Below are 18,875 nucleotides of genomic sequence, written 5' to 3' on the forward strand. Positions count from 1 at the left end.
TTCATCCTACTTTGCCCCCTTTAATTTACTTTAGTTAAAGGAATTGTCCACTACTGGACAACCCCAACTACCCCTCCCGAAATGGCAGTGTTCTGGTAATGTCCGTGCCTCTGTGATGTGACCTTCTAATGTCCAGGCAATTGCTGTTCTATGGCTGCAGCTCCATCAACAATCTGTATGTTAGCGCTGATGAAATGGTAACGATGACAGACTGTTAACATGTTTGATCCCGTACTGTGAGACTGGTCCGGACTAAGCTTAGGGTCACATTACAGATTTCTCCACGTCTCAAAAAATCAGTCCCATTAACAGTACTTGATAAGTTTGATCAGGTTGGCATCATTTTTACTTGTTCATGGGGACGAAAAATTTTCAGTCCGTGAAAATTGGACCGAATTCGGAGTGCATTCTGTTTTTGTTTCCTAGACCCATAGATTTGCGTTGCCAATTTTGATTTGACACTTAAGATCTAAACCGGATATGTCTCCCTCCATCCAACCACTCGGTTTGAGACATACTGATAGGAAATTTAGATTGTGAGCCCCATCGAGGACAGTGATGATATTGTGTGCAATAGGGTACCAAGGAAAAATGAACTTTGCAAATTGGTAAGTCTTACCCCTCAAATTTGTTCCTTTTGGCATAAGAATTCACCACGGGTTCTTCACGGTAAGAGCAGTGAGGCTCTGGAATTCTATTCCTGAGGAAGTGGTGATGGCCAACTCACTGAATGAATTGAAGAAAGGAATGGATGCTTTTCTTGTGAGTAACAGTATAGAAGGTTACGAATAACATAATATTATAGGTAGATGGTTGATCCAGCTTAGGGGAAGGAATTTTTTTCCCTATGGAGAAAATTGGCTGCTACTCTGTGGGTTTTTTGCCTTCCCCAGGATCAACAATGCAGAACAGCTGCACTAAAAATAGGCTGAACTAGATGGACATAAGGTCTTCCTTCAGCCTTCAAAACTATGTTACTATGTAAAATATGTTGACATTATGTTGACACACCTTCTCATTCAAAGAGCTTTCTTTATTTTTAAGACTATGAAAATTGTAGATTCACTCTGAAGGCATCAAATCTATGAATTAACACATGTGGAATTATATAATTAACAAAAAAGAGTGAAACGACTGAAAATATGTCTTATATTCTAGGTTCTTCAAGGTAGCCACCTTTTGCTTTGATTACTGCTTTGCACACTCTTGGCATTCTCTTGATGAGCTTCAAGATGTAGTCACCGGAAATGGTCTTCCAGCAATTATAATTCTGATGCCTTCAGAGTGAATCTACAATATTCATAGTCATGAAAATAAAGAAAACCGTTTAAAAGAGGTGTGTCCAAACTTTTGGTCTGTATAGCATATATATGTGTGTGTAATAATATATATATATATATATATATATATATATATATATATATATATATATATATATATATATATATATATATATATGTGTGTATATATATACTATTACTCACACACATTTGGTTTCGCCACGTTCAGAGACGCCCGATCTATCAAAATATAAAATCAATTGATCTGATCGGTAAACAGCATAACATATCATACATATCGTCAAGCATATCCCGCGTTAAATACTAAGCAAACATTTAAAACTGCAATATGATGTGCCATTGAGCAACCAGTAAATGATAACTTATCTTAAAAAAAGAAAATTATAAAATATCTATGACCAAAAAGGAACAAAATTAGGAGGTAAGACCTTCAAAAACTTGCTACTTAATTTCTACCATGCATTTCCTTGGCACTCTAGTGTGCAAACTGTAAAGCTCTACGGAATATGTTGGCGCTATATAAAAATAAAGATTTTGATTATTATTATTTGAGGAAACGTTGAACTTGTACTTAAGTATGAGTGCAATCAGAGAAAACCATGGCTAGCACTCGTCCTCGAGAATCATCCGTGTGCAAGGGCGCAAATAGGAGGAATAGCACAGCTTTGGGAAAGTGTAGAATTGGCACGTGCTTTATCTGAGCAACTGAAAAAACTGACAAACTGCTGCTATTTTCAGCAGATGGGCTGCAATCTTTCTAGACCGAATACACACAGTATGTATAATGGATGACATTTCCTAAAAATTCCTTGGCCTATAGCCTTGTACCTATGCTGTGTAACAGTTTGTAGAGTGGTTTTATCTGATTTTGTTTGCTTTAATACCCATGATTTAAAGCTTCCGCCTCCATTCCTATTAGGTGTGTAGCAAACATTGCTATTCTTTCTATCAGCATAGCGCTGCAGGCTCTGTTTGGTGCTCTTGGGATCCATTGTACAAGAGAAGACCAAGCCTGATGGAAAGAAGTGTAAATTATTCAATAGATCCCTAGGCCCCTATACACATTAACGTCAGCAAAACCAACTGTTTTGTTCTTGTTTTATTATTTAAAGAATGGCTTCTCAACTCTCCTTTATGGATGCATGCAGATAAGCCGCGGCCAGATGATTCTGCTTTGTTTGGCTTGCTGCACGCTCTCCATAGAGCACACATAATAATATAATATAATAATAAATTTTATTTTTGTAGCGCCGACATATTCCGCAGCACTTTACATTTCAGAGGGGATTTGTACAGACAATAAACATTACAGCATAACAATAATCACATACAGTTGATTATAACAGATACCAAGAGGAATGAGGGCCCTGCTCGCAAGCTCTGTCCAACTGAGCATTCATATGTATGGAGAGAATTTGAAAAATTAGCTGGTGAACAGCCGACTTATCCTCTTAAATCTCTTGATTGGTCTGTTGTGAAATGGCTCCTAATTGGCTGTTGTCTTTTTGGCAGCTTTCGACTTGGTGCTAATTTGTTTTCTGGATGATTAAATACTTTAGAGTACTTTTATTTATTGCTTTTGTCTTCATTTTTCAATTGTTTTCATTGATAGGCAAACAGCACCGCGGAAACACGAGCAGTCACCAGATTAGCCACACATCCCTTGATTAAGAAAAAGATATCTGCTATTAAAGGTAAGGCGGAGGGTCTGTAATTCTTACATGATTGTGTTATGGGCCTTGAACTATGTTGTAAACTTTACTGTGCTAAAAAAGATACTTTCCAATGGGGCATTTCTGCTGAGGATCTCCTCCAATGTAAATACGGAAATGTTACAGCATTAATGAGGGCAACATGTTATAGAGCAGGGGGATCTGAGCAGATTGGTTTATAGTTTGTGTTAAAATATTCAGTATAATCTGTGTTTCAATCACTTCATCCCCTGCTCTTTCTGCTGTTTTTGGCCCAGTGGGCGGTCCTACCAGTGACTGACAGCTCTTTATGTATAACTCCTTACAGAGATAGCTGTCAGTCGCTGATAGGACCGCCCACTGGACCAAAAACAGCAGAAAGAGCAGAAGATTATATGTTTAAGCTCAGGTTATACTTATTATTTTATCACAAAACTATATGTCAACCTTCTACCCCTGGTATGCAAAGTGCTGTTGATTAATGATTGTATGACTTCATGCGGGGCTGCAACTCAACTCTTCACTATGAAGTGCACAGTTGCAGTGTGCGGACCAGTAGAATTACAATTGAGCCTGTATACCAGTATGTGTACGCTAGTATGTGTGATCCTGCACAAGGTCTACACATCTAAGTGGTATCTTCCGTGATCATTGGAGTCCTGAGGACTCAGATTCTGCCTACTCCCCAGCACTTTGTGGCCCTATTTAACATAACTAATTTGGGTAAAACTCAAGAATTTATTATGAAAGTTTTAGTATTAACCATACTGTGGGCGCCATGGTGGCTATGGTTAGCACTGCAGCCTTGCATCACTGGGGTCCTGGGTTCAAATCCTACCAAGAATAATATCTGCAAGGAGTTTGTATGTTTGCGTGGCTTTCCTCCGGGTTCTCCAGTTTTCTCCCACATTCCAAAGTTATGCTGATAGGGAATCTCGCGCACACATATGCACTCTCTCGCGCGCACACACGCACTCTCTCGCGCACGCACTCTCTCGCGCGCACACACACACACACACACACACACACACACACACACACACACACACACACACACACACACTTTCTCTCACATACACTTTTTTTTTTTTTTTCCCCAATGGGATGGGGGGGGGTTTCTTACAATGTAGCTTTTGCGGTGGAGGGGGGTCATAGGAGCCAGGGTCCGACCCTGCAGGAAACTGGCGGCGGCAGGAGTAAGGTGATGTTGTGGGCCCTGGGCTGGGAGGAGGGGGCTGGTCAGAGGTGCGAGGCTGTGGTAGGCTCCGGGCTTTCAGAATATTTAATGAGTCAATGCACTTGCCATCCTTTTCACTGCGGTGGACTTTAGGACAAAAGTTGCCGGAGACGGCTCAGGCACATATTGAGATCTCTGCCCCAATAACTTTGCTGCAAAATGTACACTATGGAGAAGAGTTCAGTTGCTTAAATAACATCCTAATATATTATGGTTTCCTGGTGCAGCATGGTAGAGATTTTGGGGCCCTGTGATTCCTGTACAATACTTATGCACGTGTTGCTTGAGTAGTACCCTAATGTTCCCGCAGACTGGAATTACTCGATAATGAGGTAATTGATGTCAGTGGGTGAGATGAAGGATAAGGGGAATCATTTGTAAATATTTATCATCTAGGTTTAATGCAATAAATGAAAATTAAATGTACTTTTATTCTATATACTTGCATAGGTAAATGTATGACCCCTGTGTCTAGGACCTTGCAAGAGCACAACTATAGTTTTAAGCATTTGTTAAACAAATAATCATAAATGTCTCCTCTTGGCACATCCACAGCAGTTTTCCCCTCTCCTACCTCCCTTAGTATCATCTTCATATTTTTCTTTCCATTCCTTGTTTTGTTTTCTATTAGTCCCTGACGGTCATAACCTCGGCACAGTTTTCCAGTCACGTACTGCTTGCTCCACTTTGGAATTTTATTTTTATTTTTTGTGCTATAAAATACATGCACAATGTTGATTCCCCAACTCTCAACATTAGTAAACTTTTTGTATTTTTTTTTTTTTACATTTAACAATTGCTAATATGAATCCTGCTTAACCCCTTTTTTCCCTCCCCTTCTTCCAAAAGCCCTAACTTTATTTTTTTTTTATTTCTCCATCCACATAGCCAAATGAGGCCTTGTGTTTTGAAGACGAGTTGTACTTTTGAATTACATCATTCATGCAATTCACTGGAAATTGGGGAAATAATTGCAAGTTCGTTTAAATTGCAAAAAAAAATGTATTTTATATTTTGATAGATCGAACTTTTCCGGACACGACGATACCAAATGTGTGTTTTTTTGCTTTAATTTTAATGGGGCATAAGAGGGTGACAATGGAATGACGCATCCCCTTGCTGGTGCGTGTTATATGCCGCTGTCAGAGATTTGACAGTGGGATTTAACATGTTAACAGCTGTGGACAGAGCTACACTCCACCTGCGGCTGTTAGAGGCACATAATAGCTGATTAAATCAGCCGTCATGTGCGTGGAACGATGCGGGCTAGGCCTGTGAACCTGAATCAAAGTCAGGGATACGACCTTTTGTATAAGGATGTGTCAAAGGGGATAAGGGCAGGTGCACATGTCCATTATTTTTAGCAGAAAAATCTGTTGCAAATACTGGAGCTTTGGCAGCAAAGATGCTACGTAAAAAAATAAGCAGCATATGCATGATTCATGCTTATTCATGTTGGTGGGACAGTAAAACGATGCCTTTATTTGCTGAAACAAACGCAACATGTGAACATACCCATCGAGATTTTTTTTATTCTAAAAACCTTTCATGTTTGTTTTATATTTGATTATTATCACTACAATGGGTATTCAGTCTTTATGACTTTTGGTCTTGGCTGCTTTAAAAATGTTATTTTCACTTAAAGGGGTTTTCCCACTTATAAGAGTTCATTTTAATCAATAGATCTTGGAATAATAATAATTTCCACAATTGGAGGTGTTTAAATAAAATCTTCCTGTGCTGAAATAGTCTTATAAAATTTCCCCTGCTGTGTACTGTGTAATGGCCGTGTCTGACTGTACAGAAAATTATTTTTATTCCAAGATCTATTGATTAAAATGACTTTTTTTTTTTTTTCTTTTTTTTTTTTAAAGGGTTGCTCCCTTTCAAATAACGTTCTCCTCTGGCTGCAGCTGAAAATATAATGAACAGTACTGTACTCACCCTCTCCAGATCCAGTAGTGAGTCTTTTCCGCTGCTGCTGGCGTCAGGAATTGCTTACACGTTGTTATTGTTGCAGCGAGTGGCACAGACTTACTGATGGACCTGGGGAAGGTGATCATAGCTGCTTTATGTTTCAACAAATTGCACCTGGGGTTCAACAATATCTGAAAGGGAACAACCTCTAAAGGTACTGTCACACTAAGCGATATCGCTATGTCTGATACTTACCTACGACCCGCTCCCCCGCTGGTTATCGCTGATCGCGCGAGAACGTCCAGGACTGTTTCTCGTCGTCAGCTTCCTGCGGCGCTTCCTGTGGAGAGACAAGCGTGGAGCCGGGTGGGAGGACGCAGGATCGCCTGGTGTGACAGGTAAGTAGCGACCCCGGTCCCCAGCGATGTCGCTGGTGAGATCTGCCTGTGTGGCAGCTCACTAGTGACCACTTAGCGATGTACCAGTGATCCTGACCGCGTCATATCGCTGGTCGGGATCGCTGGTACATCGCTAAGTGTGACAGTACCTTAAGTGTATAGTGTTATCTGGAGACTACATGGATTCAGGTAAAGTGGACCGTACTTCTGTCTGTATAGTGTCCTCAGCTAATCTGATGTCTTTAAAAGAGCACAACACAAAATCTCAGTAGTAATAGACATTGCTTGCATGGCTTTTTCCCTTATTCCCACAGGTGTCCATTGACCGAGCCTCTGACTTCAGTGGGGACTAAAAATTATAAGTTAAACCGCACCTCATATATCCAGAGTCCTACAGGACTAAGTAAGACGCACGTCTCATCCAGGGAGTTCATACTGGAAAAAAATCCATACCAAATAGTAGAAAAGACAGCGCCTCAACCGTTGGTGAAAAAGAATTCACATTTTATTCTGCCTCCTGTGGCAATGTTTCGATTCAAGCACTGTACTTGAGAAAGATCTTTGGATCGAAACGTTGCCACAGGAGGCAGAATAAAATGTGAATTCTTTTTCACCAACGTTTGAGGCGCTGTCTTTTCTACTATTCAGTGGGGACTAGTCACTGCTGACACCGGTTCTTCTTGATAGGCAATTCAGAATAAGGCTTTTATGGCATATCCTGTTTATATGTTATATAAATGCTCATTATTGAGATGTTATACACGCTCAGCCTGTGCACCAGAATAAGCTCCTGACATACACACTGTGTGTCTTTAGGGCTTCATTAGGCTAACCGGCCAAGGAAGTGTCCATTTGGCTTGTTGGACTACTGACCTGTTGCACCATGAAAAATGATACTCTGCAAAAACATTTTGGAAGACTAAATTTATTCCATTGAAATACAGTCTGTAAAATAAAATCGAATACATACACTGCATGTTTGTTTTTTCTTAATGAACCGTATGGATGCTTTAACAATGGGATACTCCGTGTACGCCAAATAGAAGCCATTTACCGGATGCGAATATAACCTTATCTTGACAGATGATATAGATGTAGACCATTTCATAGTCTAGTGCTTGTTGTGCATTGCTCTTCTTATAATGGTCCAGGGCACAGGTTTGTAATAAACTTATAGATTGGACCCTTTCAGAAAAGTTTTTTCCTATAAGCTCCTTTTAGTAGGAAAAAAAAAACCCTAACTGAGCTTTACGCGCTCTGCGCCAGTTCAGCCTTGAGTCTCTTCCCGGTCATTCATTTTCTGCAGGGCGCCATTACATCGACAGCACAATACTTGGGCTCAGCAGGTCAGCTGATGTTGACTGAGCCACCTGATCTCAATGGTTGTCTGCTGCGCTGACAATGTGTTTGCATTGCAGATGGTAACAGCCCATGTTTTTTTATCTACTAAAAGAGCTATTAGGAGAAGTTTCCAGAAAGGAGACAATTCTTTTTAAATGGTTTTTTTTTTCATTCATTTTAATTAGTCTGTTATTTTCTCTGAATTTCTAATAATAAAGATTATTTTATGATAGTTTAGGTGTGCAATCAAGTATTTCTGTGCAACCTTTGCTTGGTTGTTCAATGTATAATATTGTGCACATACTAGAGCATTGTAGCAGATTTAACAGTGTAGATGGAAAATGTGTCAAATTTTCATACAAAACACTTTGCCGTTACCTCAAAAATGTGCATGACTTAGCAGGAAGTTGGCTTTAATTGTGGCAGCATGTACCAAATTTAACAAGATTGTAAGTACAGAAAACTGGCATGAAGCAAGCCAAACAATTGGTGGTGCAAAGCTAGACAAAGGTTTTGCCAAATTTGCCATCCACCATGAGCCACTGTAAATTGGTGCATTAAGGCTAGGTTCACACTAGCGTTCAGGAGGGCTGCAGAAGGCTGCCTACTTCCTCCCTGAAGCTCCGCCTACACTCCTATACGCATCCTGCGTTTCCCTGCGCACCTATCTTTAACATTGGGTACGCAGGGACATGCGTTGCGTGCAGATGCTAAATGTTAAAGATAGGGAAACGCAGGATGCATGCGGCAGTGGGCGGAGCTTCAGGGAGGAAGAAATGAGGATGTAGGCAGCCATCCGCAGCCCTCCTGAACGCAAATGTGAAACTAGCCTCAGCGGTTTTTTCGAAGTACAGATATTATTAAAGCATTGTAATTTATTTGCTGTAAAGATTCTTTTCTGCTCTGGAGCGGCCATACGTGCTGATGTGACCCCCCAGCTCCTTCTTGCTACAGGCTCTTCAAAGCACAGAGTACAGAGATTTCCGGTCTGTGCTTTGTGCAGCGCTGCAGTGTGCTCTGAAGGGTGATGACAAAGAGGGCAAGGCTAGCTTCACAGGGAGCGAACACCGACATTGCTGGCTCCACAGAGAACAAGTCATATAAGCAGGTGACTTTCGTCAGAGAGGATGGAGCTTGGACGTTCTGTGTTAGTATACTGCCTGCTTCCATTACTGAATCACCGATGAACTGTAAACGACTTGCCTTACTAGAACTCTAATCACGATTCCTTAAATCCCTTATTATAGATGCCATTAAGGCATTTAAAGAAGCAAGAATGACCAATACCGAACAAGGGACACCACCCCAACAGCCGCCTGTACCCTCCAAACCTGCAAAAAGGGTAAAGCAAGAAGCAGAGAAAAAGCCTAAGCGAGGCAAAGCAAAACAAAAAGTGAAAATGCAGGAAACAAAACTGGAAAATAATGTTCAAGACAATCCTGTAGTAGAAACAGTCGATAAGGAAAAAGATCTTGCACCAAGTGACCCCAGTAATGAAGAGCCCTGTCCTCCAGTCACACCACAAGCACAGGCGTTACAAGCGGTTACAGTAGTGCCTGATAAAAAGAACATATTGCAAAGTAGTTCCGGGAAAGATGCAGTGCCAACTAGTCCGGAAAAGAGAATTAAACAAAGTAGCCCTGTTTATAAAGTGGCACCTACAAATGGTTCAGATTCTAGTGATATTGAAGACTCTGACCAGGAGGATAAGGAATACTTTGATGACAGTACAGAAGAAAGGTTTATAAAGCAGCCACTTGGATTTGAGGAGAGTGATAGTGACAGCGAGGATGACTTTTTTATTGGTAAAGTAAGAAGAGCAAAAAAGAAAAAAACAAGCAAAAGCAACGACCATGTTAAGAAAGACAAACTCCCACCAGCAATCACGAAACCTCCATTTAGTGGACCAGAAGAACAGAAAGCGAGTGTAGGCCCCAAGAATGTGAAGCTGGAATCAGTCTTTTGCACATCATTAGCTCAAACGAAACCAAAGGCATCATATATGAAAAGGTAAGATGCAGAATTAATGGTTAAAAACCAAAAATGTGAAAATTAGACAGTGTGTAACGATTCCCAGACCACCCATGCAGCACTTGACCTCACAAGACGCAGAAGCTCCACACTCCGCATCATCACCACAGCACACTAGTACGTCATTGTGTAGATATACACTGATTGCTCTACTAGGTCCATGTTTTTTCAAGACTCACTTTGTGGAACTAGGAATACTTATTTATCATTACTTGGTGGTAACGATTCAGAAATGGCCATTTGTCCCAAAATATTTGACATTACAAAGTAATCCAAAAAGTGATGTGCTGTCAGTAGGAATGGGTTTACTTTCTGTATTTCTCTTTTTTTCTCCCCATTGTCCTCCATCTCTCTTCAGTGTGATCATTTCTTTGCTTCTTTACCATATTCGTCAGCTACCCCCATATTAATGTGTTATGTATATTGGCTTTCCTTTACAGAGAGTCTAAAGTGCCACCAATCAGAAACAAGAAACCAGGTATGTGAGTTATGCGATTTTCATGTGATGGATGAGCGCCAATATTTGGCCCATCATTTTCCAACTCTAGAAATTTTTAGCAGAATAAAGGATCTAAGGAGTAAAGTTTCTCCATAAGGAGACCGCCAATGCCCTTTTAAGGGTCCTTGCCACATGAATTAGGAAGTACAGTCAAAGCCGAAGCTTCTCTGAAAGTGAAATTCCTCAATTTGCAAACAACTTTTATTGAAGGTTTGAAGGAGAGAGCTTCCTGTGATCATATAATGTCAAGTGACTCAGATAAGGGTCACCATTCCTCAGAAGGTTATATTAGTCCCTTTTCCAAAATCAATTAGCAGGCTTTCCCAGTCACAATGGCTTAACCCTTTTAAGGGTATCATAGTTATACAGGCAGATCAAGAATGGCAAATGGTTGTAAATAAGGCGGCCAAGAAGGGTGAACTATGGTTGTTTGCATTGCGTTTAAAGGGAACCTGTCATGTCCTCAAAACACTATTAATCTGCAGTTACAGGCTGAATCAGGTTATTGGCATCACAAAGCTGTACAGCCACATTTTACTAAAATCGGGAGAAAATGAACTTAATTTTTCCTGTCAGCCGCCGGCTTTTAGTTGGAAGTGTTGCAGGGAGTGGCTACAGTGATCGCTCGCAGCACAGTGTACTGAGTGGTGACTGGAGCCGCGCAGGCACGTCTGTATCACTTAAAGCTGGCGGCGTTAGTTTTTCCTGATAGCTGCACATTCAGTAAGGCAGCAGGACAGCACTGTAACGCTAATAACCTGCAGGTTAATAGCATTTGGGGACGTAACAGGTTACCTGTATTGTTATTTATACTATTGCATGTAGAGAAAAAAAATCTCCCTTTTTTAGTTTTCCCTCAGGCGAACACTTTGTCAAGAAAACCACAGCCTGTCAAAGCTTCAAATATTAAACAGCAGAGCAAAGTGGAAACCGAGTCTCTACACCCGTCATGGGAAGCAAGCAGAAAACGGAAAGAGCAGTCTCAGATCGCAGTATTTCAAGGCAAAAAGATCGTATTCAATGATTAGCTTTAGATATAATACAAGTATATTTATAATAACAATGTGTGCATATTTCTGTTTTTATTGTGATTTGATGAACGGGATGTTTTTAGAGAATTGGAAATCTGTGAATTTTTCATTGAATGTTTGAGCCCTTTCCTTCTTGTGTATTGTACACAGGATGGAGTCTATATAGCAGCATAAAGCAGAGACTTTAGGGAGATTTCATCCATTCATTCAGGACCTAGTGGAGATTGCAGTGACCTCCATTGCATTTGATTTGCACGAAATCCAACAGAAAAAGAAAACTATATTAAAATTTAAAGGTGCAAAGTATAGTAATGCGTCTTTATCATTGATTTATTACAGCACCTAACAAAATGCAATAATGAGACTGTTAATCACTATTTTATTTCCTTCTAAAGTGAACCTACTACTTTGAATATACTGTACTGTCCAACTTGAGCAGATTGACTTATAAATGTGTGGAAAAAGATTAAGTATAATTTGACATTATACAGAAATGACTGTCAGTTGCTGAATAGGTCCTCCCACTGGACTCCTAAAGCCCAAATTAATATACGGTAGATTAACTCCGAGTGCTCCGGCTTCATCTCACACTAAAGAATTTAAATTGTGAGGCCCAATGGGGACAGTGATGTTGAAGTCTATAAAGCGCTGTGGAAATTAATGTTGCTATATAAGTGAGTAAAATGAATAAATATAATGTAATTTTTGCAGATGACTGATTTGGTTTTGTTTTACATGACCGATTCTCTTTAGCTAGAGATGGGGACAGTGATGTGTCTTAAATCTGCCCTATGACATCATGGTAAAAGCTGACAAGCTCAGTTGGACCCTGCAGTGTAATGTTTCGTGCCAACCTTGTTATAGTTAGAAAACTCATTATCGCATCATATAGTAATATCCTGTATATAGATACTCAGTTCTTCTTTGCTGTGACATCTCTTTCAGGGGCTTGGGTTGATCTCTGCTTTCCGCCTTTTCTCCTTTACAATGCACACTGACAGTGCGCTCTTCTGCTTGCTCATCACTTCTCAGTAGATCTGTCGAGGGAGCGCAATGTCAGTGCGCATTCCAAGGAAATAGAGCACTGGAAGCGTGTAGCTCATACTACGTACCTGTTAGAATTGACACATGCTCAGTAGATCAGGGAGTAACCCAGCCCCTGAAACAGAAGCCACTGATGAGTTTCAGGGAGGGGATATAGAGGCTGTTGCAGTGATCGCAGCCAATTTCCCCTGATGATGACCCAATCCTCAGTTCATGCTGAGATGGTAATGTATGTAAAGCGCTGTGTAATTAATGGCGCTATGTAAATGAGATAAATAAATAAAGATAAATATGTAAATACTAGATTATGGCCCGATGCTATCCCATCGGGAGGATGCGATAGCATCACACCTCTTGCCATGTTAACCCTCAACACACACACTCCTCAACACACACACTCCTCTCACCTTTCACCATCTCCACTCACTCTTTCACTCCACATACGACCCCTTCTCTCACTCCGCCTCTCATACTCACGCCGTCATCGCCGCTGCTCCACGATCCCCGACATCATCTTTCGCCGGCGCCATCCTGGATCCAGACGTTGTCCACGCCGGCGACATGTTCTTGCGGCGACGCCATCTTGAGTATCGTGAAATCCCGAGATAGTCAAGATAGCGTCGCCGGAAGAACATGTCGCCGGCGTGGACGACGTCGGGATCCAAAATGGCGTCGGCGAAATCTCGCGAGTTTTCGCCGACGCCATTTTGGATCCCGACGTCGTCCTCGCCGGCGACATGTTCTTGCGGCGACGCCATCTTGACTATCGCGGGATTTCGCCGATCCAAAATGGCGTCGCCGCAAGAATATGTCGCCGGCGTGGACGACATCGGGATCCAAAATGGCGTCGGCGTAATCTCGCGAGATTTCGCCGACGCCATCTTTTTGGATCCCGAGTCGTCCACGCCAGCGACATGTTCTTGCGGCGACACCATCTTGAATCTCGCGGGATTTCACGAAATCCAAGATGGCGTCGCCGCAAGAACATGTCGGCGGCCTGGAGAACGTCTGGATCCAGGATCGCGGCGGCGGAGGAAGATGTCGGGGCAGCGACGATGACGGTGTGAGTATGAGAGAAAGGAACGTATGTGGAGTGAAAGAGTGAGTGGACGTGAGTGGAGGTGAAAGGTGAGAGGAGTGTGTGTTGAGGCGGTGTGGTGTGTTGAGGGTTAACATGTGCGTGTGTGTGTGTGGTGACGTCACCGGTTACAACTGGACGGAAGTTGTTACAACCGGAAGCTGCTTAGGGCATTTATTATTATAGAATAGAGTAGAGAAGGAGAAGAGGGGACAGCAGATACTTTTTTATTTATTAAGCTTTATTAGAAAAGTGAGTAGATACATTAGATTGACATATAGCATTAAATTCAGCTTTTGTTTTGGACCACCCTTTGAAGTCGTTTTTTTTTTTTTTTACCTTGGATATAGAGATCACTGCTACCAACTACATGTACTTGGGATCTGCACAAATTCTCGGCTCTGGTAAGCATTCATATGTTACCTTAGGAGAGAATGGATTAAGTCCCTGCTTACCACCTCTGGCAATGGTTTATCCAGCCAGAAAACTGAAGGATTTGACTTTTGAATTTGAACCGCTTCAGTCTTTCTCTCCCTCTACATTGTGTCGGTCATTAGATGGGTGGCTAGTATGTGTAAGGTGGCCATAAGTGTGAGCGGAGACTTGGATGTCTGATTCACTCCTTAGCTTGACCATCCTGTGGCCATGTCCAGATTATCCAGTAAGCTTGCTTGGCTCTCTCTCATCTCCGTGTGGGGTGTTGCCAAAAAGCCTTATCTAGTGAAAAATGAAGAGCTTATGAAATCTGGCTTCCAGCTGTTGATCGGTCTCTCCCCCCACCAGCAGCATCTCAAAGGGGCGAGATGGTCGGCTGATTTAAAAAAAAAAAAAAATGAGAGGGTTATGCTGTGTTCTGTGTATGGGGCCTTAGTCCGAGAATGTATTGTTCAGCTTGTCTAAGGCCTGTTTCACACTTCCGTTTTTGTGTCCGCCAAAAGGAACCGTTTCCGTTTTTTTGATGGATCCGCGGTAACCGTAATGGAAGTCTATGGGACAAAAAAAACGGATCCTGCAAAAAATGGCGGATCCGTTTTTTTACGGAAAACAACGGATTTTGACGGATTTGAAAAAACGGAAGTGTGAAACAGGCCTAATGCTTTTGTGCTTAGACTTGGGTCTTGAGTAGTGATGAGCGAACGTGTAATCCAAGCACGCTCACAGATTCTCTTCAGTGTGCTCGAATAATATGTTTGTGACCCGCGCCTGCTGTTCGACAACCACAACACTGGCATGGAATGCCTATCGAACAGCGAGACATGCTGGTGCGGGGACTCAAACATAATATTCAAACACGCCGAAGATACTTGAGTTGTTATCTGAGCGTGCTCAGATGCTAACCATCACTAGTCTTAAGCATGAATTGATCTTCCATTCACTAGATAGATAAGGTGAAGATGTGTGACCTGATTTTTTTTTTTTTTTTTTCTTAATATCCTGAAATCCCCCTGTAGGCTCCTGAGCTTAAAGTATGTAATAAAATGGCAAGCAAATACCTGGATAATGTGGTCATATACTTGCACTTCTTTTCTATTGACAGGCTGCAGCAGGGATGTCAGGTCTTCCGCACACGTGACCTCTGCAACCAATCACCAGGCTCAGCAGCTCGTGCCGTCTACATCTGCAACTCCACTGAGCTCAGTGATTGGCTGTAGCCGTCACATGTTGCAGTTGTGATGTCACAGCTTTCAGCAAATGACCGGGACGGCACCAGAGAAGCGTCACTGGCCCTTTTAGAGGGTGAGAATCTCAGATTTTATAACATTTGAAATTGAAAACCATTTTTTTACTCCTCTAGTTACATATAAACGAGACAACTTATTCTTTATGGAAAACTTGAAATACTTTATTCAAGTCATTTTCACATAATTTTGCAACCAGAGTGGAGGCAGGCAAAAGACAGGTATGCTAGAAAAGTAGCCTGTGTCATAAATATGAGATTTCTGAATAAAAGTTCAACTTATAAGCAAACAAGAAACAGAAGCAAAGTCAAATTGACACCAAATCTACAGTATAGCAAAATAACGATAACGCTCTCTGTTTAAGTAGCATAGGCTTGTATGGATTTAATTCAAGTTACAATTAAGCACCATTTAACCCATTCTTCCATGGAAACAAAATCATTCTATACCATTTTTCATTTGCGATGTGTGACACTGCATAGTGATGTAACTTGCACGATCTGGTAGCAAAAAGGATTTGTTCTTTCATAATCATATTAAATATGACCTGTAGCATGAAGAAAATATTTTTCAGGTCATGGAAAACATTGGTTCCTGTGTGCGCAGCTGCTTTGAAATACAGGTAGGCTTGGTTCACACAGTGCAGTTACCTACAGTATATCTGTTTTTAATTCGTCTGTTACGCTTAGAGATCCGGATCCGAATTCCTAATTTTATTGGAAGAGTTTCCCCACAATTATCTATAATCACAGCGATTTAGCTGTTGAGTAACCCAGCAGCAAGTGTTCATATTCCATACAGCACCACATCAAGAAAAAATAAGCACTTAATAAGATTACTAAAATAATGTCATGCTGCATTTCTCGGGTACATCACACACTTTGTTTTCGTATTTTTAGTCTGGCTAATACACGGGCAGACTCCCCCCTATATCAGTTAAGATATATGAAAAGAAGTTACCTAAACACACTTAAGAAAACTGCACTGTCTGAACATAGTCACAAGTTAATTAAAGAAGCACGCCCACTTTTTTTTTCTACCTGCACCCACCACCTGATTGTTTCTGGAATGTCTCTTCTATTACACCCATTTACATAATTTAGCCTTCTTTTTTGTTAGCTTCAACCTCCATTTTGATTCATCCTGCATATGATTTCTCTATACTCCGCTAGCAATCCCATGATGTGTCAGCATAGTATCATATGACTAGCTTGTGTCAGTACCATCTCTGTTTCCCTAGATTTAAGAGATTGTAATTATACTGTCAGGGAGGCTGATCTGTCATCTCCTATAATACATGAATATGACAGAAAACATAGCATCATCATCAGTAAGTGTGATAACTGTTTTGGTTTTTTTTATTCTTCCCCATCTCCCAACACCCTGTGGGGAAACTTCAGCAGTGTTGCCATGCAGTTTGATCATACAGGAAGTTATAGTGCCCACTTCAGGGAATATGAACCCATGGAATTCACAGGGGGTGACAAATAGATCACATAACTGAAAAGAAGTATGCTATAAATTAATTTTTAGATGGAAGCAACTAAATGTGTAGCAAGCTGAATTAGTCGCTTGCAAAAGGTATTCAGCCCCTTGGCATTTTTTTGATACCTCACAACCTAGAACTTCACTTTTATTTGTTTTTTTTGTGGGTTTACAGTTCATGTGAAGAACATGCCTACAACAGTGAACATTTGTTTTTCGTTTTATTGTGAAGCAAACAACAAATCGGACAAAATAACTGAAAACTTCAGTGTACATAACTATTCACCACCTTTTCAAGTTAGATGGTTTCCTCTGGTGAACAGCAATCTTCAAGTCTGATTCTCAGTTGGATTAAGGTCTGGACTTAGACTAGGCCACTCCAAAACAATTAAACGTTTCCCCTTAAAACACTCGAGTGTTGCTTTAGCAGAATGCTTTGGTTCATTGTCTTGTTGGAAGGTGAACCTCCTTCCCAGTCTCAAATCACTGATAGACTGAAACATGTTTTGCTCAAAAATATTCCTGTATTTTGCACCATCCATGTTCCCCTCAACTTGAACCATTTTCCCTTTCATTTTGTTCAAAAAACAATGATGCTGCTGCCACCACCAGGCTTCACTGTAGGGATGGTGTCCATTTACCTTGGTGGCAAAAAAGTTCAATTTTGGTCTCGTCTGACCACTGCACCTTCCACATGTATTTTAGCAAACTAAAAAAGAGCCTTACAATTCTTGTGTGTAAGGTAAGACTATTTAATGCTGATGCATCATACACAAATCTGATTACAAAAATATTTAAACACCGGTTGTAATGTAACAAAATAGGTAAATGGTCAAGGGGTGAAAACTTTTGCAAGCCACTGTATACATTCTGAGGACTATTGACCAAATGAAATAAAAAATTAAAAATACTGGATGACTTATAAAAGACTGAACCAGGCTAGAATTAGGGAATAAAACCCAAGACAGAAACTAAATCAGCAAATACCCTGCTGTAAGTAAATGAGTAAAAGCAATAGTGCATCTAAATAACATTTGGTACTTTGGTAAATGCCATTTTTGATTATAAAAAAAAAAAAAAAAAAAGTGTAAGCTATCCCACCCGCTTCAAAGTGTACTCAAATTCGGGATGGTCCTAACCTCCAATATTAAAATTTTACCTTGCGTCATAATGACGTCCTGTATTAGAACCGGGTCGCAAACATTGACACACCGCTAGTGAGGAGCTTTCTAAATGTTCAAAGGAAGAAAGGCCACACTCTTACTTGCACTAAACGCTTTAAAAAGCTCCCCACTAGCCATGTTTGGGACCCGGTAGTGCGCAGCTTTTTTTTTTTTTTTTTAAAATAGATCGTCACTAGTGATGAGCGAGTATACTCGTTGCTCGGGTGGTCTCCGAATATTTTGACGTGCTCAGAGATTTAGTTTCTGTGGCCTCAGCTGCATGATTTGCGACTGCTAGACAGCCTGAATACATGTGGGGGTTGCCTGTTTGTTAGGGAATTCCCACATGTATTCAGGCTGTCTAGCACTTACAAATCATGCAGCTGAGGCGACAGAAACTAAATCTCCGAGCATGTCAAAATAGTCGGAGATCAACCGAGCAACAAGTATACTCACTCATCACTAGCTGTCACTATGATGCAGGGTAAAGTTTTCATATTAGAAGTTAGGACTCTAATATTAAGTTAGAAATTTGGGTACACCTTGACATAGCTGAGATGGCTCTTATGCTTTTTATGTTCAAAAACTGTTTACACCAAGTACCTAGTATTAGTTAGGTCTATATATATTTGGACAGAGACAACATTTTTCTAATTTTGGTTCTAGACATTACCACAATGAATTTTAAACAAAACAATTCAGATGCAGTTGAAGTTCAGACTTTCAGCTTTCATTTGCGGGTATTATATTGATACGCCTACCTCCTGGAGAGTGTTGTTCACTTGGTTGGCTGTTGTGAAGGGGTTTCTCTTCAACATGGAGATTATTCTGCAATCATCCACCACTGTTGTCTTCCGTGGGCGCCCTGGTCTTTTTGCATTGATGAGTTCACCAGTGCTTTCTTTCTTTCTCAGGATTTACCAGACTGTAGATTTTGCCACTCCTAATGTTGTAGCAATTTCTTGGATTCTTGTTTTTAC

The 18,875-nt window shown here is 40.9% G+C and overlaps 1 protein-coding gene and 1 long non-coding RNA gene across 3 annotated transcripts in view; both read left to right on the forward strand.

Annotated features, from left to right (window-relative positions):
• Nucleotides 1–12,161, forward strand: part of SRFBP1 (serum response factor binding protein 1) — a 119,668-nt gene extending 107,507 nt beyond the window's left edge. For both annotated transcript variants that reach the window (XM_073555469.1, XM_073555398.1), the window contains exons 5-8: nt 2,914–2,995; nt 9,133–9,895; nt 10,357–10,394; nt 11,265–12,161. In XM_073555469.1, the coding sequence (XP_073411570.1) occupies nt 2,914–2,995; nt 9,133–9,895; nt 10,357–10,394; nt 11,265–11,443 (1,062 nt within the window). In that variant the 3' untranslated portion in view covers nt 11,444–12,161. The remainder of the gene's footprint in view (nt 1–2,913; nt 2,996–9,132; nt 9,896–10,356; nt 10,395–11,264) is intronic.
• A 1,422-nt stretch (nt 12,162–13,583) lies between these two features.
• LOC141059309 (uncharacterized) overlaps nt 13,584–18,875 on the forward strand; it is a 125,692-nt gene continuing 120,400 nt past the window's right edge. The window contains exon 1 of the long non-coding RNA XR_012222415.1: nt 13,584–15,305. This is a non-coding gene — a long non-coding RNA (uncharacterized lncRNA). The remainder of the gene's footprint in view (nt 15,306–18,875) is intronic.

The sequence above is a fragment of the Dendrobates tinctorius genome, unplaced genomic scaffold (assembly GCF_039654945.1).
Source record: "Dendrobates tinctorius isolate UK_male_01 unplaced genomic scaffold, ASM3965494v1 ptg000003l, whole genome shotgun sequence".
Lineage (NCBI taxonomy): Eukaryota > Metazoa > Chordata > Amphibia > Anura > Dendrobatidae > Dendrobates > Dendrobates tinctorius.